The following is a 23,522-nucleotide window of genomic DNA, read 5'->3' as shown; positions in this document are numbered from 1 at the left end:
TAATGAGAAAGGTGAAATGCGAAAATATTTAAAAATAACGGAGTTAAAACTTCTAAGAAGAATCTGTGTATCTTGCTAATGTTAAGTGTCAATGGATAAGTCTCTCAACTATTACTATAAAATATTTGATCTATACAATTGTAGTTGAATATTTATCACTTGGAGAGAGCTGTTCATCAACAGCCTGTCACTTGCGCCTAAAACTGAAACTCTACTTTCTATTAATCATACATAGCATAACTTATCACAGAATCTTGTGCAACATGAAAAACTTTTGTCTTTTCCGCAAAGTGATTGTATTTTTGCCACCAAACACTGTGTTTGAGAATATCAGTTCTTAACAGACCCTCCAGAACAGGTACTATACTCCTTTATAGCTGGTTATAACATACATATATGTACTGTACTCCTTTACTACCGGCTATAACATACATATATGTACTATATTTCTATATAGCTGGTTATAACATACATATATGACTTTTGTACTCCCTGCTCGCGGATCGTGACGGGTGTATATGGTATTTTATCAGAGTCACGTGAACCAATCAAAACTCGACATTCTTACATGAGGCTGGATAATTCTATATAGCTAGTTATAACACAAGTATCTGTACTGTTCTCCTTTACTACTGGTTATAACATACATATCTATTCTATAGTCCTTTATGGATGGTTATAATACAAGTATCTGTACTATACTCCTTAACTACCGGTTATAACATATGTATCTATTCTATATTCCTGTATGGATGGTTATAACACAAGTATCTGTACTATAGTTCTTAACTACCGGTTATAACATACATATCTATTCTATATTCCTGTATGGATGGTTATAATACAAGTATCTGTACTATAGTTCTTAACTACCGGTTATAACATACATATCTATTCTATATTCCTGTATGGATGGTTATAACACAAGTATCTGTACTATAGTTCTTAACTACCGGTTATAACATACATATCTATTCTATATTCCTGTATGGATGGTTATAACACAAGTATCTGTACTATAGTTCTTAACTACCGGTTATAACATACATATCTATTCTATATTCCTGTATGGATGGTTATAATACAAGTATCTGTACTATACTCCTTAACTACCGGTTATAACATACGTATCTATTCTATATTCCTGTATGGATGGTTATAACACTGGTATCAACAATTATTTAGGAATCTGACAACTCTATACTCAAGTACAACATTGTTATATACTTCACCTATATCATGTGTAGTAAACTTTATGCATTAACTGAATGATATAATAGATCAAATATATCCATAGTAAGCAGCGTTTAAATTCCCGCCTGCCCGACTGTCCCCCTGTCTGTTTTCATCTTGGACCGTCAAATTTCAAAAGTAGCCTGTCTGGTGGTCTGGTAGACATTTTTACCCCTAACAGTAAATACTTCATAATATCAGACAGGTTCTCTTGTCGTCAGTTTGAGGTGTTTAAGGTATTATGATAATTATGTTAAGCTATTTACGATTGGACAGTACAATAACCAATCACAACACATGTACTTGTGCTATGTTGTTCATTGCGATGCCTACAAACAGCAAAGTATTCAGAAACCTGATGATTTTTCATTGCTGAAACCGGACAGGCAAGTTTGTATCCAGACTGGTAATTTTTTTAAGTTACCAGTCCAGCTGTCTGGCTTGGAATTTTGGGAGGTTTAAACACTGTAGTAAGAGAGATTTCTTAGTTTCATAACAGCAACTAGTAGTTAACATAGAACGAGAAAATAAACATACAAAAATAATCCCAATGCCAAATAGAGTGTGGTGATCACTGGTCTGCTACACAAATAAAGTGTGGTGATCACTGGTCTGCCACACAAATAAAGTGTGGTGATCACTGGTCTGCCACACAAATAAAGTGTGGTGATCACTGGTCTGCCACACAAATAAAGAGTGGTGATCACTGGTCTGCCACACAAACATATTGGTTAAAGTGCAGCATGCAGAAACAAACAATGTAAGAAAACAGGAATAAGCATTCATTGAGGCGGACAAATGTTACACACACATGCGAACATGTTGGACACAAATAAATTATATGTGTGAGAACTGTCATGTTTAAATAAAGTCATGACCATTGTCATGTGTGAGCAAAGCAGATATACTTTTTTCAAAAATCCAACCTTCATGGCGTAACCAATCAACTTGTACAGGTCCTAGACATTGACTCAAGCCCCAGTGAGACCGACCTGAACACAAAGCAGGACCTAAGCACAGGTTACAGAGTCTTCAGTATCATATCTCAGCCCATGAGGTGTTGAAGACTATAGTTAAGATATACATAGCAACTGGTAGTGGCAGCAACCAACTGAAGTGCTAGTAAAATGCTGAGTGTTGCTGGTGGCGGAGGCAAATTTAGAGTTACAACCCCTGTTTTGTTTGATCTGCATTCTAGAACTTGGAGAGTCAATAATATAGCATACAACTTTATTGTACTGACAATGGTACAAGAATCTGTATCGAAACGTCGCACTCACAAAATAAAGAAGTTGTTATCCATAAAACTTGTTCTATATTGTCACGTCTCAGCTTCTAAAGTGCCACTCAAACAAACTTTATTGCATAGAGCGACGTTGCGATACAGATTCTTACACTGTTATCAACCTAAACAAGGAGATGTCCCCAGATTCTTACACTGTTATCAACCTAAACAAGGAGATGTCCCCAGATTCTTACACTGTTATCAACCTAAACAAGGAGATGTCCCCAGATTCTTACACTGTTATCAACCTAAACAAGTGTATTCAACTGTTATCAAAAACAAGGAGATGTCCCCAGATTCTTACACTGTTATCAACCTAAACAAGGAGATGTCCCCAGATTCTTACACTGTTATCAACCTAAACAAGGAGATGTCCCCAGATTCTTACACTGTTATCAACCTAAACAAGGAGATGTCATCCATAAAGTTGTATGCTTCAATTTACTTCAATTTAAAGAACATGGCAGGTTTGATTATTCTGGAAGCTTCAGGATTGGACAGTGTGTGAAAGGCTGGCTCTACCTATATCAGAGGGACAAAAGGCCTTTGGAGGGTTTTTCAACTTACAAAATGCATTTTTGATATCTGTCTGACATCTAACAACACTATGCTGTGTGTAAGAATCAAGACAGGCCTATTTAAAGACAATCAACTGTGACAATATTCTTTTCATTAACAACTGACCTTCTAGGCTGCTGCATGCAGCTGCTGCCACTACCTACATATTACCTTGTATGGCTGCTAAAACTGGCATAACAAATTGCATGCCAATCTACCTACATATCACCTTGTATGGCTGATAAAGACTGGCATAGGGACAACTTAGATTACATGACAGCCAATCCAGCTGATGACAAGCCAAGCACTGATGACAGAGACATCTCTCTAGATACAGACAGAAGCTGATGACAGAGGGACAATCTCTAGATACAGAGAAGCTGATGACAGAGGGACAATCTCTAGATACAGAGAAGCTGATGACAGAGGGACAATCTCTAGATACAGAGAAGCTGATGACAGAGGGACAATCTCTAGATACAGAGAAGCTGATGACAGAGGGACAATCTCTAGATACAGAGAATCTCTAGATACAGAGAAGCTGATGACAGAGGGACAATCTCTAGATACAGAGAAGCTGATGACAGAGGGACAATCTCTAGATACAGAGAAGCTGATGACAGAGAGACAATCTCTAGATACAGAGAAGCTGATGACAGAGAGACAATCTCTAGATACAGAGAAGCTGATGACAGAGAGACAATCTCTAGATACAGAGAAGCTGATGACAGAGGGACAATCTCTAGATACAGAGAAGCTGATGACAGAGGGACAATCTCTAGATACAGAGAAGCTGATGACAGAGGGACAATCTCTAGATACAGAGAAGCTGATGACAGAGATGACAATCTCTAGATACAGAGAAGCTGATGACAGAGGGACAATCTCTAGATACAGAGAAGACAGAGACAACTCTAGATACAGAGAAGCTGATGACAGAGGGACAATCTCTAGATACAGAGAAGCTGATGACAGGGACAATCTCTAGATACAGAGAAGCTGATGACAGAGGGACAATCTCTAGATACAGAGAAGCTGATGACAGAGGGACAATCTCTAGATACAGAGAAGCTGATGACAGAGGGACAATCTCTAGATACAGAGAAGCTGATGACAGAGAGACAATCTCTAGATACAGAGAAGCTGATGACAGAGGGACAATCTCTAGATACAGAGAAGCTGATGACAGAGGGACAATCTCTAGATACAGAGAAGCTGATGACAGAGGGACAATCTCTAGATACAGAGAAGCTGATGACAGAGGGACAAGATACAGAGAAGCTGATGACAGGAGACAACTAGATACAGAGAAGCTGATGACAGAGGGACAATCTCTAGATAGAGGGACAGATACAGAGAAGCTGATGACAGAGGGACAATCTCTAGATACAGAGAAGCTGATGACAGAGGGACAATCTCTAGATACAGAGAAGCTGATGACAGAGGACAATCTCTAGATACAGAGAAGCTGATGACAGAGGGACAATCTCTAGATACAGAGAAGCTGATGACAGAGGGACAATCTCTAGATACAGAGAAGCTGATGACAGAGGGACAATCTCTAGATACAGAGAAGCTGATGACAGAGGGACAATCTCTAGATACAGAGAAGCTGATGACAGAGGGACAATCTCTAGATACAGAGAAGCTGAGCTGATGAGAGCTGATGACAGAGGGACAATCTCTAGATACAGAGAAGCTGATGACAGAGGGACAATCTCTAGATACAGAGAAGCTGATGACAGAGGGACAATCTCTAGATACAGAGAAGCTGATGACAGAGGGACAATCTCTAGATACAGAGAAGCTGATGACAGAGGGACAATCTCTAGATACAGAGAAGCTGATGACAGAGGGACAATCTCTAGATACAGAGAAGCTGATGACAGAGGGGGACAATCTCTAGATACAGAGAAGCTGATGACAGAGGGACAATCTCTAGATACAGAGAAGCTGATGACAGAGGGACAATCTCTAGATACAGAGAAGCTGATGACAGAGAGACAATCTCTAGATACAGAGAAGCTGATGACAGAGGGACAATCTCTAGATACAGAGAAGCTGATGACAGAGGGACAATCTCTAGATACAGAGAAGCTGATGACAGAGGGACAATCTCTAGATACAGAGAAGCTGATGACAGAGGGACAATCTCTAGATACAGAGAAGCTGATGACAGAGGGACAATCTCTAGATACAGAGAAGCTGATGACAGAGGGACAATCTCTAGATACAGAGAAGCTGATGACAGAGGGACAATCTCTAGATACAGAGAAGCTGATGACAGAGGGACAATCTCTAGATACAGAGAAGCTGATGACAGAGGGACAATCTCTAGATACAGAGAAGCTGATGACAGAGGGACAATCTCTAGATACAGAGAAGCTGATGACAGAGGGACAATCTCTAGATACAGAGAAGCTGATGACAGAGGGACAATCTCTAGATACAGAGAAGCTGATGACAGAGGACAACAATACTCTAGATACAGAGAAGCTGATGACAGAGGGACAATCTCTCTAGATACAGAGAAGCTGATGACAGAGGCTGACAGAGGGACAATCTCTAGATAGGTGAAGCATTCTGGGAGAAAATCGTCTGTGAATGCGTGTTAGTAGTACACACAAACAAGGAGAACATACACAGACACGCTGATGCATAGAACGCCACGTCAAGAATTGTCTCCCTTCCTCCTGTGGGAGAGATACCTCAACTTCTATATTCTGTCAGTTTGACACAAGCTGAATGGCGACTTGCTACCTGCTATTCAGTACTTGTTATTTATTTACTGAATACAGCTTAATGGGCAAAGTCTTCTTGAAATGTTTCGTATTGTAGCAGATTCGTATAGGTGCAAGAGGTGGGCAATGGTTTTGTAGCAGAGATTCATTTTATACTTGTCAAATAAAATTGACACTGAGGGTGGCTGTTGAAAATAGATTTAAAAACATTGGTTTAAGTCCACTAGGTCTATCAGTGTCCGTGTGTACAGATGCACAGATGGACAACAGTTGACAAGTGGTTGCATGGACGAACAGACATAATGAAATCTTGCATGGAATGCTTGCATGGACAGACGGATATGATGAATGATATATGATGAATGCTTGCATGGACACAGATAGCACGGACACAGATGGACACAGATGGACATCATGAATGCTTGCATGGACAAACAGACAAACAGACGAACAGATGATGAATAGATGGAGAAAGCGAGGACAACAGCGCAAGACAGGCTTCTATACCTCTGGTGTCTATGGAAACCGTGGCCTGCAACAGTTCCTCCTGAATGTTATAGGGATTCGTTGGCGATGAGGCGGTGCCATCTTGTCAGAGACAACATACATGGGAAATGTTAGTACAATACACGGAGCACTTCCGCAAGATGTCACACAGCTCCACAACTCTAGCAACAGCATCAACTTCAGACTATTAATGACATTAGAAGAATAGTTTGGGAGGACTTAAGAGAGAGTCATACTCTTCCCTCAGTCACCTAATTGTTTAGTCAGCCTGAATCCCAAATACATCTTCACTCAAGTCAAATTACAGAAAACTTAAAAAAATAAAAATTTTAGAAAAAAATACTATGACCTCCATTAACTTTTTAAAATGTTGAACATGTGAACCAAAGTTGATTTTATTTGCACCCTGTATATCACAGAGTTCTCAATCCTCTCCAATAGATTCTGCTTATAACTTTACATGATATACGAAACCTCACATACTTATATCAAACACAAGAAGAATTAAATTACATCATGAACTAGTGAATCAGTTCATACTTTACACTGCTTGGCTTCACCTATTAGTTCCTATACCACATGACACCTTGTAAAAGTAGTAGAATGCTGTGTGTATCTTCCCCTACCTGCTGCATTGAGAGACACTGTAGAATTGGGGGAACCATCGTCCTCATGTCCCAAGTCCTCGCTGTGTGCTAAAAGTTAGTACAAGCAGTGAAAGGACCAGTCACCGTTGAAACACATCTGGGACACAGGATCATCAACAGAGAGTTTACCAGAAAAGTTGTGAATAAAAAATATATGCATACATTACTATTTTTCAGTCCCCAGTAATTACATTATAAAAAAAATATAAACGACTGGCCCTATGCAGTGGAAGCCCTCTAAACCGGCAGCCCTCCAATCCGGCATGCTGTCAACCTCGGCACTAGAATTTGATCCCGGCAGGAACTATTTAATTTATGATCATTTAAACGCCCTCTAATCCGCCGTCAGTCTATTCCGTATTTCGGCACAACAAAGACCATCCTATTGACTGTTTGTACAGTAATTAACGCTCTCTAAACCGGCATCCGGTATCTCCTGTTGATTGGCTGATTAACAACGCAGTGGGTTACCATCGCTCACTGATAAAAGATATTGATGCAATTCCTCGGCCTACTCAAAAAGATCTTGCACTTCAGCACCAAACTGGCAGGCAAACAGTCTCGGACATTTTGCTTCAGAATTAAATGTCAACGAGTTTTACGGCACACAGAAAGGTTCTCTAAACCGTCACGTCCTCTATATCGGCATTTTTTGCCGGTCCCAACGAATGCCGGTTTAGAGGGCTTCCACTGTACTTGGGGGTAATTTGAGGTGTGTGAGAAGTATGGACTTCATTGAGCAGTGAGGGGCGTTATGCTGACTTGAACCCCTATTTCAATGAGGGGTGATACACTGATTTGATATCCTATTTTAGTGAGGAGTGTTTTGCTGATTTAAACCCCTATTTCAGTGAGGGGTGTTACGGTGATTTGAACCCCTATTTCAAAATCTGTTTTTACTGCAGAAGGGTTTACTATCACAGCAACTCATTGTGGTGGTTCCGTCACATGACACTGACAGATCTTAGACATGGTCTCTGGCAACTGGTTGGAGTAAGACAGTGAAATGGGATTGACACTTTCAAACAGTGTCAGCCGTGTCGGCTTAATGTTAAGGGGACTTTAACAGAGCTATATGACTGTGGATTGGTCAGGAGTCCCAGAAATGCAAGGCTGCTCATCAGTATGGCCACACCCACTGACAGACCTTCATGCAAAGGGAATTATACCAAATCAATATCAGTAGCACCACCAGGACATGATGAGCTAATTATGAGACTTTCTTCATTGCCCTCTCATTGACAAATACTGCCATACACAGGCCTGAGGACATCCCTTAAGCTTATGTCAGAATGACTGTTCAAAACTTTGACCGACCAGTGAAACGACCAATACAAAGTCAACATTAACCAATAAGAACACTGTTTTCTTTTGCTTAATGACACTTGCTTCCAAATTTTCGTTCAAGACAATGTCTTGAAAAATATTTAAACAATTCAAATTTCAAAATTGGAAAAATAAACAGTAAGAAATTCTCGAACGTCTAATGGATGGTCGAGATTGTACGGCTGTACTACCAGTGCCCTTCAAATGTTGATCCCACTGAAGAGAGAGACATGTGGTGATACTGACAGAATCGGTTGTACAGTTGTGCCGTGTGTTAACCTTTTTGAGTTTGCATGATTACCAAATATGTGTGGGATTCTCACGTTCTTGATCTGTTAAGCAACACTCTGACTGGTTGTATGAAAGATCTCTGTGCAGCAGTCGAGAGCAGTAAGACATGATCTTAATGTTCAACAATGCTTCTTGTTTCACTGTATAACAAAGTGTCATGTCTTTCTCAATCTATATATCAAACTTGTCGGCATTACAAATTAAATTTTTGCAGCAATTTTAGACCTTCCATGAAAATCTAATAATTAGTTCATCATACAAAAACTTCGAGAAAACTTCCACCTCAAAACTGAACTACATGCTCAACATATGAATGGAAGAATGAATACATTTCTCACTTGGCGGCGGCACTATCACGGTCTGGTCCTCGGGCCGATGCCGTCCTCGCTGGTAGATGTATCTCCCGATGACGACCACGAGCACGTAGAACACATACAGACCTATGAACCCTGCAACACACAATGTCCATCGCGATTACCTCAACAAGTGTCTGACAATAATGTTAACATTTACAGTTTTAAACACAAGATGGAGGCATGTTTCATTAGGTTTTTAGATACACTTGTATTTTAAAATGGCGTATGTTTACAATAGAGATGTGTGAAAATCTTCAGTCTTAAGAAACATTTTGGTGGGTTTTTTCCGGAGTTGACACCTCAGCCTTTCCCCCCTGCAAGAGACTTGAACATTTCTGTACCCAATGATCAATCTTAAAAATTGAACATACAACTTTGGAGTAAACATTGTCTAGCAGTTTTGAAAGCTTTGGCAACAAAATATTTACCAACTTGATGCAGTACCTGCCGACATTTGTGAACATTTAAGGAAAACATAGCAAGTATTTGTTCAAAAGGAGCAACCATTATATGTTCTGGGGACAGGCAATAACTCAGTGTATTGTGAATTTGTTTGGCTTATCCTGGTTTAAGAACAACTGTGTGTTTGGCTGCATAATGGTATAAGCTCTTGTTTCTCAACCTAATGCTTCAAACTTTGTTATCGTCTTTTTCCAGAGGATGTAGAAAGTCCAGAATGCAGCAGCCAGATAGAAGATGACGTCACGGAGAAACGGGCGCTGCATGGCATCGAATGGGCAGACAACAGCGATGACCCCGGCAACTACAGTTGTCACAAACACACCCGCACCTACAGGTAGACAGGAGAACATAATGAAGGGACATAACTCTTGGAGAACATAAAGAAGGGACATAACTCTTGGAGAACATAATGAAGGGACATAACTCTTGGAGAACATAACGAAGGGACATAACTCTTGGAGAACATAATGAAGGGACATAACTCTTGGAGAACATAATGAAGGGACATAACTCTTGGAGAACATAACGAAGGGACATAACTCTTGTAGTACATAATGAAGGGACATAACTCTTGGAGTACATAATGAAGGAACATAACTCTTTGAAACTGATATATATATATGTGGACATATTAAATGCATCTGAAATATCATGGTAAAAATGATAAATCTTTTTCTCGAAATATTTTTGTAAAATATATTTTAACATCATTCAGGGACTGTTTATTACAGTCATAGGGTGAGTAATGCTAACATGTATTGGGAGAGGGCAGAGTACAAATCGGCAAGATATCATACAGTCCTAAGAAAAATCTACACCAGCCAAGCTTAAAGTATATTGCCAGTCCCTGATAAGTGGTGAACAAAGCAGACTGCAGCACACACTCCACTGGTTGTACTGGACTATGGGCACTATATTGTATATTGTATGGAGCTACATCAGCAAAGGGAGGTAATTCCAAGCCCATGACCAATCAGAGGCGTCAACACAAAAACTGACATTAATAACAAACACAAAGACATCTAACTACATACAGTGGATGATCCATAAACACACATTCAAGTCTGATTGACACCTCACCGAACAGAGCTCCCACCGCCATTCCTGCGTCACCATTCTTGGCGCTGCCAATAGCTGCGATGGCAGAGAATATATCTGGGGCTCCATTTCCAAATGCCAGAAATGTTACCCCCTAATTCAGATGAAGGAACATAACAGTGACAGCTTGTACATCATGTCATGGGAGATGGGACATGCTTGTCGGAGCTGGTCAGATCATGGTTCTCTGCTGAATATTTCTATTTCTATAATTTGGTGTCCAAACTTTTGATTCCAAAGATTTGTCAGTCAGTGACCTGCCATCAGTGTTTCTGCTGAGCGACATCATCAGATTACAATGTGCATCAGAGAGACATGAAACACAATGCTAATATTTATACAAAATGATAGCAAATATGAATTTCTCATAAAAAAAAAGTGAAAACGACAGACAGAAGTTGAACACAATCCAAAGGGTATTTGTCAACATCACACGGCAAGACTCATCCTCGATAATCTCCAGGGTATACGTTCTGATAAATCTACACTATACCCTGGATGCATCTACAGCTCGGCCATGATTTTATTACCTCCCTTGGCTGGCTTTTTCCAATCAGGTGTCTACGCTGGGAAGTTGTGCGTACCAATCACAACTCACTTTCGCTTCTCTTTTATAACCGATTAAATTTGGCAACATAATTGTTGCAGCGGTACTCTGAAAGAGGTAGAAAGAGTTCTTGCATATATTTTTTAAGGTTTCAGACCTGTCAATTTGTCTGTATGATTTCCCCAAAAATCTGAGTTGTACTGCGAACAAACCTTCGCGGCTGCGACTGCTATCTTAGTTGACACTGGCAAGCTCGGTTGTAACGGCGGCTCAGCTGATTGGCTACTGTGAGAATGTGGAGCCAGCAGAGGGAGGTAATATAATTATCAAGTCAGCCATAGATGCATTCAGGGTACTAGTGGAGATTTATTGTAACGTATACCCTGGAAATTATCGAGGATGGGCAACAGTCTTTTTGAGGAACCACAACATCCAAGTTCTGCCATGGCCCTCTGGATCTCTAAACCACATTGAACGTTTATGGAATGCTTTTGAACAATATCTGCAATCACGTCAGCAACAGCCACCAAACCTCCAATAGTTGGATCAAGCACTGCAGGACTAACTGACTGAGTTTAGTTTTACGCTGCTTTTAGCAATATTCCAGCAATATCACGGCGGGGGACACCAGAAATGGGCTTAACACATTGTGCCCATGTGGGGAATCGAACCCGGGTCTTCGGCGTGACGAGCCAACGCTTTAACCACTAACCACCAACCACCAACCAGCACTGCAGGAAGAGAGGGTGAACCCTCCCCAGGCCACAGTTAGTAATCTCATTGGTTCCATGCCAGGCAGTTCTGGACTATCACGGGACCATACACGATATTGAGAACAGATGACCTTCACCTTGACATTTGTTTGTTTCATGATGAACCTCAGACTGAGACAATAACTTGAGCCACATTTGAAGAACGCATTTTGATCTGTTGATGATTTATATAACAGATAAGGTATACATCTGAAAAACACTGTTGATGATTTATATAACAGATAAGGTATACATCTGAAAAACACTGTTGATGATTTATATAACAGATAAGGTATACATCTGAAAAACAATGTTGCATTTTTTTTTTTGAATATATATTTACAGGCAAAGTTTTATTTATTTATTTATTTTTTATTATAGGATATTTATATAGCGCACATATCCAGGCAACTAGTACTTGCTCAAGGCGCTGATATATTTTCCCTCGATCATTGGATGTCAATCTCAATGGCACATCGTATTATCAATCTCAACTCCCTGGGGAGTATACAACTCTTGCAGCCACTAGACGCACCGAGTTATTATTCACATCTGAATCCCTTGTTAAATGACTAGAGTAACCTCACCCACCCAATTCTACCAAGAAATATATATTATTATCAATATGTGAACATCTAATGCCTATACTATACATCTAATATCATAGATCCAAAATCAATAATCTGTACATGATGCTTCACCACGGAATTCCTTACAAGAAACATCTTGATAGTTTTACCCCTTTAATTAACCTCGGGTTTAATAGTCTCTGTGTTATAAATAATTGGTCATCTGGAATCTGGAATCTGGAATCCTTGGAAAATAACCCTGAAACTTGTCACAGAATTAAGCAGTGTTTGAGAATATTGCAGAATCTGATGTTTATTAACTTTTGACACTGACATTGACAAAGGATACGGCCACATTGTGACTGAGCCTCAAGGTCCTTGATATGACAGTCAGTGACGGACAGAAACTGAAACACAGGAAATACACACCATCTGATATACACTACCGTCTTCTACGTGTCACGGTAAACACAATTACATCAGTATGAACCTAACGGGGTAGTCTGTTATACAGACCCTGAAGCAAATATATCCAAGTCCACGCAAGTCTAGAAAATGTGGCAAGTCTAATTCAAAAACTGTTATTTTCTGTAAAATATGTTCATTTCAGAGACTAACTGTTAGTCTACTGATGGGGTTAACACGTGACGTAAGGTCATGAAATACACCGTTAAGGTGATACACAGCAGGCGTGTTGAGCACACCAGAACAGTGATATACTCAACTAATGCTCCAGGATACACATTTTCATGTCACAGAGAGTTGTCTTCCCTTGGACCAAGGATCATTAGTGCCTCATAAAGAAGAAAACAAGTGCGACATTTCTGACAAGTTTCAGTATTATGCTAATTGTTTGTTAAAGGGTTTTCTACACACTACAGTTGAGACATATTTCGGTCAGGTGTTGCTTGAGGTCTGCCAGCCTTTGAGTGGTACTCACTGGCTGCCTTTAATCCACAGGTAAAGTGGGCTCAGGCTACTGGCAGTTTACGCCAGTTCGATTAAAGGGCCTGAGAGACAGTTACATGTGTTCACTATGTTAAATGCCACTGAAGAACTGGATCCATGTCAACAGGACCCCTCCTTGTCAACATATCTGAGTCAGAAGACTGATGTTGTCAGTCAGTGGAATACATGGCTGAGACTGGATTATTAACAGGCTGTTGTCATATATTGCTGAGTAAGGTGTTAATAGAGTGCCTAGTGTGGTGTTGTGTGGTCCTGTGCATAGCGCTCAGGTCTCAGTCAGTTGAAGTTAAGCAGCATAGGGAGCAGAGAGTCCTTGGATGGGTGACCGTGTTTGGCAGCTTCACTCCTGTGAGTTTCTAGGGCTTCAGTCCTGCCACACAACAAAGCACATGTCATACATGTGATCTCACCTTAGGCAGGTGAGTTTGTTCCATATTGCCAGCAGAAAATGGGTACCCGGTGAAATAAGTCATGTGACTATTAACCTTCTAGTGCCTAACAGCTTGGGTTATCCGGGGTAATAATGATCAGATTGTGCACTTTGAGCAGGATATGTTGACTGGAGAAGAAGCGCTATAAATATTCTCATTATATTAATGTCCATCTCAAATTATGCACACAGCCCAGACATTATCACCCTGGGTTAGAGCTGCATATACACACAGGCTATTTCATTTAAGATCTCAAGACATTCAAACAGAAGCATACTACCTTTACGTGATTTACTGTACATATGGAATATGATAAGGCCATAACTCACAAGTCATCTGCAGTGACCGCCAGACCCACAAACAGGAACAGCCACCACAGAAACTGGAACCGACAAAATACAATAAACAGCACTACAAAGGGACACTACATGGTACTAAAACAGCACTACAGTCACTACAAATGGATTATCTAGGGCACTACATGGTACTAAAACAGCACTACATTCACACTACAAAGGGGATTATCTAGGGCACTACATGGCACTAAAACAGCACTACATCCACACAAGGGGATTATCTAGGCCACTACATGGTACTAAAACAGCACTACATTCACACTACAAATGGATTATCTAGGGCACTACATCGCACTAAAATAGCACTACATTCAGTCTACAAGGGGATTATCTAGGGCACTACATCACACTAAAACAGCACTACATTCACACTACAAATGGATTATCTAGGGCACTACATCACACTAAAACAGCACCACATCCACTCTACAAGGGCATTATCTAGGGCACTACATGACACTAAAACAGCACTACATCCACTCTACAAGGGGATTATCTAGGACACTTCATCACACTAAAACAGCACTACATTCACACTACAAGGGCATTATCTAGGATACTACATGACACTAAAACAGCACGACATCCACTCTACAAGGGGGTTATCTAGGGCACTACATGACACTAAAACAGCACTTCATTCACAGTACAAGGGGATTATCTAGGGCACTACATGACACTAAAACAGCACTACATCCACTCTACAAGGGGATTATCTAGGGCACTACATGGCACTAAAACAGCACTACATCCACACAAGGGGATTATCTAGGCCACTACATGGTACTAAAACAGCACTACATTCACACTACAAATGGATTATCTAGGGCCCTACATCGCACTAAAATAGCACTACATTCACTCTACAAGGGGATTATCTAGGGCACTACATCACACTAAAACAGCACTACATTCACACTACAAATGGATTATCTAGGGCACTACATCACACTAAAACAGCACCACATCCACTCTACAAGGGCATTATCTAGGGCACTACATGACACTAAAACAGCACTACATCCACTCTACAAGGGGATTATCTAGGACACTTCATCACACTAAAACAGCACTACATTCACACTACAAGGGCATTATCTAGGATACTACATGACACTAAAACAGCACGACATCCACTCTACAAGGGGGTTATCTAGGGCACTACATGACACTAAAACAGCACTACATTCACAGTACAAGGGGATTATCTAGGGCACTACATGACACTAAAACAGCACTACATCCACTCTACAAGGGGATTATCTAGGGCACTACATGACACTAAAACAGGACTACCTCCACTCTACAAGGGGATTATCTAGGACACTACATCACACTAAAACAGCACTACATCCACTCTACAAGGGGATTATCTAGGGCACTACATGACACTAAAACAGGACTACATCCACTCTACAAGGGGATTATCTAGGGCACATGACACTAAAACAGCACTACATTCAATCTACAAGGGGATTATCTAGGACACTACATCACACTAAAACAGCACTACATCCACTCTACAAGGTGATTATCTAGGACACTACATGACACTAAAACAGCACTACATTCACTCTACAAGGGGATTATCTAGGACACTACATCACACTAAAACAGCACTACATTCTATCTACAAGGGGATTATCTAGGACACTACATCACACTAAAACAGCACTACATTCACTCTACAAGGGGATTATCTAGGACACTACATGACACTAAAACAGGACTACATCCACTCTACAAGGGGATTATCTAGGACACTACATGACACTTAAACAGCACTACATTCACTCTACAAGGGGATTATCTAGGACACTACATCACACTAAAACAGGACTTCATCCACTCTACAAGGGGATTATCTAGGACACTACATGACACTAAAACAGCACTACATCCACTCTACAAGGGGATTATCTAAGACACTACATCACACTAAAACAGCACTAAATCCACTCTACAAGGGGATTATCTAGGGCACTACATGTCACTAAAACAGCACTACATCCACTCTACAAGGGGTTTATCTAGGGCACTACATGACACTAAAACAGCACTACATCCACTCTACAAGGGGATTATCTAGGATACTACATGACACTAAAACAGCACGACATCCACTCTACAAGGGGGTTATCTAGGGCACTACATGACACAAAAACAGCACTACATTCACAGTACAAGGGGATTATCTAGGGCACTACATGACACTAAAACAGCACTACATCCACTCTACAAGGGGATTATCTAGGGCACTACATGACACTAAAACAGGACTACATCCGCTCTACAAGGGGATTATCTAGGGCACTACATGACACTAAAACAGCACTACATTCACACTACAAGGGGATTATCTAGGGCACTACATGACACTAAAACAGCACTACATCCACTCTACAAGGGGATTATCTAGGGCACTACATGACACTTAAACAGCACTACATCCACTCTACAAGGGGATTATCTAGGGCACTACATGACACTAAAACAGGACTACATCCACTCTACAAGGGGATTATCTAGGACACTACATGACACTAAAACAGCACTACATTCACTCTACAAGGGGATTATCTAGGACACTACATCACACTAAAACAGGACTACATCCACTCTACAAGGGGATTATCTAGGACACTACATGACACTAAAACAGCACTACATCCACTCTACAAGGGGATTATCTAGGACACTACATCACACTAAAACAGCACTACATCCACTCTACAAGGGGATTATCTAGGGCACTACATGTCACTAAAACAGCACTACATCCACTCTACAAGGGGTTTATCTAGGGCACTACATGACACTAAAACAGCACTACATCCACTCTACAAGGGGATTATCTAGGATACTACATGACACTAAAACAGCACGACATCCACTCTACAAGGGGGTTATCTAGGGCACTACATGACACAAAAACAGCACTACATTCACAGTACAAGGGGGATTATCTAGGGCACTACATGACACTAAAACAGCACTACATCCACTCTACAAGGGGGATTATCTAGGGCACTACATGACACTAAAACAGGACTACATCCACTCTACAAGGGGATTATCTAGGGCACTACATCACACTAAAACAGCACTACATTCACACTACAAGGGGATTATCTAGGGCACTACATGACACTAAAACAGCACTACATCCACTCTACAAGGGGATTATCTAGGGCACTACATGACACTAAAACAGCACTACATCCACTCTACAAGGGGATTATCTAGGGCACTACATCACACTAAAACAGCACTACATCCACTCTACAAGGGGATTATCTAGGGCACTACATCACACTAAAACAGCACTACATCCACTCTACAAGGGGATTATCTAGGGCACTACATGACACTAAAACAGCACTACATCCACTCTACAAGGGGATTATCTAGGGCACTACATCACACTAAAACAGCACTACATCCACTCTACAAGGGGATTATCTAAGGCACTACATGCAGGGATAGAAACACAAGTTATGTGAACAGGGAAAGATACCTTTCAAAATTTCCCACTAGATCAAAGGACCAGTGAGTGGACAATAATTAGTGGTCCTGTCTGTACTTCAGTGGTCCAAAATAAAATTCGTAGATTTACTTTACTATCAATACAATATTCACTGGACACTAGGACCACTTCAAACGTATCACTTAGTGGTCCTGATTAATTAGTACTAGCCAGGGACCACAGGACCAGCATAAATTTCACACCTTGGTTAAGGGTCCCATATGACAAAAGACAGTAACTTTAGGTATGCCTTGGTGAAAATAACATGCCGATGTGTTTTGATGATCCAATTAAACTTGAAACACAAGAATTATGTCATTTCAATTTATTGTTAATAAGTCAGCAAACATCACATAAACCAGGGCCTCCTTTCACAAAGCACTAAGGTGATAGTAAGTCACCAAGGTAACCTTAGTGCAATGTTAAAGAATGGGAGTTACGGTTAACCTTAGTAAAGGTTGCTTCATGAAAGGAGCCCCTGTAAACTAGTCTGTCTTAAAGTCCTGAACCACATTAGTTTCCTTCTGACCAGTCTTTTCTGCAATGCTAAAGCTATTAGTGAAGCTTCGTGAAGCTTTCATCAGGTTCTGACTCACTGGGACTTCTTTACAATGTAACTGGGATTATTTGTTACTATCCAAATTACATATATTCAGAGACTAAGTGTTGTCTAACCTGTAAACGTGAGAGGTGGATTTCCTCAATACTATCATGACTATCAATACGTTCAGCTTATTTGTCCCGGACCCATAAACTACCCCACAAACTAGGTTATCTTCCAAAACAACTTTCCTGTTATGCTCACTGGTATTCAAAATGGCCTCACCCATTTTAAACTGTGAGACTTCCGCCAATAAACTGTTTAAGGGGTGTGAAAATACCTTTGGAGTTAGAGTTGGTCAAATTTATCACGTTTATCATTAAATGAATCATGGTGCGTATTATTTTTATAACTTTAGTCTGGCCATCGGAGCACATTGAACTTATTTCATCCACGCCATTTCAATATTTAACATGCCATGGCAAGCAAATTCAGCAATTTAAGAAAATATATTTACAGTGCAAGGAAATACATTTGGGGAGAATCTGAGAGAACTCCACACTTACAAGTATGACTAGCGCCAGCGGAACCAGAGTACCCAGAGTGCAATACACGAACACAGTGTAGTCAATGAAGCCTTCGTCGATCTGGCAGTCGTCTGTCGTGTTCACAAACTTACAGATGTCTGTCAGATTAGGCATTGTGTGGAAGTCACGGCACTGAAATATTGTCAAAATACAATATAAACATATTGTCAAAATACAATATAAACAATGTCAAAATACAATATAAACATTTTGTCAAAATACAATATAAACATAATGTCAATATACAATGTAAACAATGTCAATATACAATATAAACATTTTGTCAAAATACAATATAAACATGAATACACAATGCCATAAACATAATGTCAAAATATCTACCACACTGACTCCAGGTGTGATGATACACGCTACAGGGTTCTATATATTAGATATCCATATGTAACATGTATCAGCTTTTTGCAAACATAATTAGAAGATAAGCTACTCTGTTTTCAATTCTGCGGTCCTTTATCGTTGATTTTAACGTGTTCGGTTTTTAAATTACATTTAGCGGTCTTAAATCAACGATAAAGGACCGCAAAATTGAAAACAGCTAGAATGTACATTTATTTTGTCATGTTATTTTCAAATGTAGTTAGATCAGACAAATGTAAATATCTGATATGTTTCAAATGGTACTTTGTTTATTGATTTCTCATTAACATGTCACCCTGCTCAGTCACCTGACAGACTGCTAGACAATATCCAGCATTTCACTCACAATAACAAACCTAGGCTGCTGTTTGTGGTGTTATAATACCTTGAAAATGTCACATGTGTGGACAATAATAGCCTGTAGGTATACATTTGATATGTATTCTATATGTGATGGCTTGTAGTGATGATAGCACCTTTATCTAACAGCTCCGTGAAGTCTTACCACCTTGTTGGGACAGACTTCCTCTCGTGGCTTCAACATTGCTCATCCAGTGCTATCTCTGTGTTCATGCATACAGCCCCTTGTTCCACCCAGTTGTTCATGCATACAGCCCCTTGTTCCACCCAGTTGTTCATGCATACAGCCTCTTGTTCCACCCAGTTGTTCATGCATACAGCCTCTTGTTCCACCCAGTTGTTCATGCATACAACCCCTTGTTCCACCCAGTTGTTCATGCATACAGCCCCGTTCCACCCAGTTGTTCATGCATACAGCCCCTTGTTCCACCCAGTTGTTCATGCATACAGCCCCTTGTTCCACCCAGTTGTTCATTCATACAACCCCTTGTTCCACCCAGTTGTTCATGCATACAACCCCTTGTTCCACCCAGTTGTTCATTCATGCATACATACAGCCCCTGTTCCACCCAGTTGTTCATGCATACAGCCTCTTGTTCCACCCAGTTGTTCATGCATACAGCCCCTTGTTCCACCCAGTTGTTCATGCATACAGCCCCTTGTTCCACCCAGTTGTTCATGCATACAGCCCCTTGTTCCACCCAGTTGTTCATGCATACAGCCCCTTGTTCCACCCAGTTGTTCATGCATACAGCCCCTTGTTCCACCCAGTTGTTCATGCATACAACCCCTTGTTCCACCCAGTTGTTCATGCATACAGCTTCTTGTTCCACCCAGTTGTTCATGCATACAGCCCCTTGTTCCACCCAGTTGTTCATGCATACAGCCCCTTGTTCCACACAGCAGTTGTTCATGCATACAACCCCTTGTTCCACCCAGTTGTTCATGCATACAGCCTCTTGTTCCATGCAGTTGTTCATGCATACAACCCCTTGTTCCACCCAGTTGTTCATGCATACAGCCCCTTGTTCCACCCAGTAGTTCATGCATACAGCCCCTTGTTCCACCCAGTTGTTCATGCATACAGCCCCTTGTTCCACCCAGTTGTTCATGCATACAGCCCCTTGTTCCACCCAGTTGTTGAGCACAAAGGGACTAGTGTCTGTACCACATCTCACAATGAAAAGTCAACATGCAGAAACATGGAACGTTTTGGAGGCACTACATCTATTAACTCACAAGATATCAGTATTATCACCATGATCACTGCCACTGTCGGTTTTCTTGCTGCATTCAAAGCATATTTACTCCCTTGGGACAAATCTGCTGGATATTTGTACATCAATAATTATTAAAGTTATTTCTGATCAAATTTGTATGAATGTTTTAACCACTAGGCTATGCCATGTGCGGTTAGAGCAGACGTGCTTCACCCCGAAGACCTGGGTTCAGTTCCCCACATGGGTACAATACGTGAAGCCCACTTCTTGTTTCCCTCGCCATGATATATTGCTTGAAATTGCTAAAAGCGGTGTAAAACCATACTCACTCACACAACGTTTGCGGGCTACCATAAGAGTGTCACATAAACTCAACAGAATATACATTTTGAAAATCAAAACATTAACAGTGTCTACGTAACAATAAGGAACTCCTATAGAATATGCATGCATTCACTGCAGCAGAGTTCATATGTGTGATGCATGCACACGATCATATACAGTTTAGGCATGCAAATTGAAAAAGATAAATTGGGTACTTTAGCAGAGTATCCAGTCGTATATTTCCATAGGTATTTCCATGGTCAGAATTACCTGGGTAATGGTGACTTAAGTTGGGGCTCCAAAGATGATACTGTGTGTGAAACAGAGTATATGACAAGGATAGTCAACATCATCATCTCTGAGTTACCATAGAAACAGAGTTTGTCTAGACTTCTTAGCACTGCCAGATTGTCAAAATATCAGTAGCTTTCTAAAATTTTAATGAAACAGGAAGTGAATGAAGATTCAAACAGTATTAATGATTTCATGAAAATACAGAACCAACCAACCTGTTATAACCAGCTGGTTATAACAGAGTATTGCTAAATACATGTAGTGCATACCGTCAAAACGTTAATTCTCTCTAAGAAATAAAATCATGCAAACATTCTCAATTTTTACAAATGAAAGCCACATGAAACAAACATACATCTTTCTGATCAGTCAGTCTGTCCCTTTGAACCAGGAAGAATATCACGGGGAACAGTTTTTACGAAACTCGACATTTCACCAGAGACCATAAAATATGGTCTCTGATTTCACACATCACGACCCACATTATTGCCGCCACGAAGGGGATTCCCCATAATATTAAGTACGTCATTTCCGGTACTCTATATATAGCTACGGGAAACCTCAACTGGCTGTTCTCCAAATATAAATAGCCGAATGCTGCATCCTCACCTCCACATTACCATCGCCTCTCAAACTTCGTTGTTTCAATAATGGGTCTTCTCCGATCCATTTAAGGTCCCGGCCAATGTAGCTTTGTCCATTTTGTGACATATCTGTCCAGGTGTGTTGTGAATTTAACAAGCCCAGAGCTCGGTTACATGACAGTAAAACAACGGCGACCGCCACCATGACACCGAGCCGGAACAGTGTCCGATGATTCCGATGTGACATTTTGAAGTGCTGACTATTAACAGTCACTCCTGCCAGGAAAGTGGTTTACATCATCGTGTCAAATTAAACACTAGTGTATCTATCTCAACGTCATGTGACATCAATCGAGTCACGTGACGTGTGTGTACTTTTGATATCAGCAAGAAGATATATGACATATCCGATCTTCCGTCTATCGCCCAATCTCTTACTGCCTAAATAGAGATTGTAGTTACTGTTTATATGCAAATACATTCTTCGTTTCGGCTCATTGACATCCTGGTTTGTTTAAATACACCCAGTCACTGGTTTGTCTGGATACTCTCCCAAACCAGCAACATATCTGACTGTGATGTAAGGCTCGCTCACTCACTCACTCTCTTATCAGACGAAGGTGAACTCTCTATATATTCAAATGACTGGCCTACAATCAAAGAATATGTGTCAGCAATAAGTGATAAATCATATCTATCGTGTGTACTTATGAGTACATACACACGAGATGAATCAAAGTTCCAACAACATCACGGCGGAGGACACCAGAATTGGGTTGCATAACCCCTCGGTAACCCCGGGTTCCCACAGTAATGTATGCGTGTAAAGGTCCACTGAAAGGGGTCTGATTCGGTGATAGTGCGTCATTGCTCCCCATGGGTGGTTCGGTGTTCACCCTTTCAACCACTGGTTTACCAGATATAAACACATTCTCTTTAAATATATTTTACGCCGATGCGGTGCCTCTCTGGACACAGTCAGATATTTCCTTATGAGACTTGGTTCAACACAACGTCAATCACTTGGCTGAGCCATTACTTCTCACAAGACTAAAGTGAGAAGTGAGTTAAGATTTGAAGACACGTCAGCAGTATTTCAGCCATATCGTATCTAAATTAAGTTATCGATTTGAAGTAATTATAGGTAAATTATAAAAACTCAACGAAAGAGAGTAAAAACAACTAGAACATCACAGATATAAAACTAGTAATTAAATCTAAAACATTTTCACTTTAGATGACAAGACAATATAAAGACAAGTTATAGATGGCCAACAACTGAAGGAAGATCACCATGCAAATAAGGACCATGGGAACTGACAGTACTTTTCCTACCTACATGGACCTTAGTTGGATTTACACCATCCCTTCAGATGTTAGCAATTGTAGTCATAAATTAAAATAACCTACATACTACGATTAAAAACTAGTAGATATAAAAATACCTACAGAGACATGGACTTACATACCCTCTCATGGGGACAATACTTTTACGGTACTGCAACACCCGTCGAGGGCATTACAAGACTAAAAAGCGATGGACTTCTTTTGACTTTCACTCCTATATATAGTCAACTCAA

The 23,522-nt window shown here is 40.5% G+C and overlaps 1 protein-coding gene across 11 annotated transcripts in view; it reads right to left on the bottom strand.

Moving 5' to 3' along the window:
- LOC124254176 (mitochondrial sodium/calcium exchanger protein-like) overlaps positions 1 to 22,288 on the bottom strand; it is a 37,797-nt gene extending 15,509 nt beyond the window's left edge. For 3 of the 11 annotated variants that reach the window (XR_006892410.1, XM_046688051.1, XM_046688052.1), the window contains exons 1-10: positions 21,968 to 22,288; positions 18,762 to 18,914; positions 14,102 to 14,154; positions 12,722 to 12,779; positions 10,487 to 10,598; positions 9,567 to 9,734; positions 8,918 to 9,037; positions 6,951 to 7,019; positions 6,325 to 6,405; positions 2,160 to 2,225 (exon numbers count right to left, since the gene is read on the bottom strand). Coding sequence is in view for 10 of the 11 variants with exons in the window: in XM_046688051.1 (XP_046544007.1) it covers positions 2,160 to 2,225; positions 6,325 to 6,405; positions 6,951 to 7,019; positions 8,918 to 9,037; positions 9,567 to 9,734; positions 10,487 to 10,598; positions 12,722 to 12,779; positions 14,102 to 14,154; positions 18,762 to 18,914; positions 21,968 to 22,189 (1,102 nt within the window). In the remaining variant the exon portion in view is untranslated. The other 8 variants (XM_046688054.1, XM_046688060.1, XM_046688061.1 and 5 more) reach the window with 8 other exon arrangements.
- Between the last annotated feature and the right edge of the window lie 1,234 nt (positions 22,289 to 23,522).

This window comes from Haliotis rubra, unplaced genomic scaffold, assembly GCF_003918875.1.
Source record: "Haliotis rubra isolate DU_JTF1 unplaced genomic scaffold, ASM391887v1 Scf567, whole genome shotgun sequence".
Classification (NCBI taxonomy): Eukaryota; Metazoa; Mollusca; class Gastropoda; order Lepetellida; family Haliotidae; genus Haliotis; species Haliotis rubra.
This window is presented reverse-complemented; position numbering and strand designations above follow the sequence as displayed.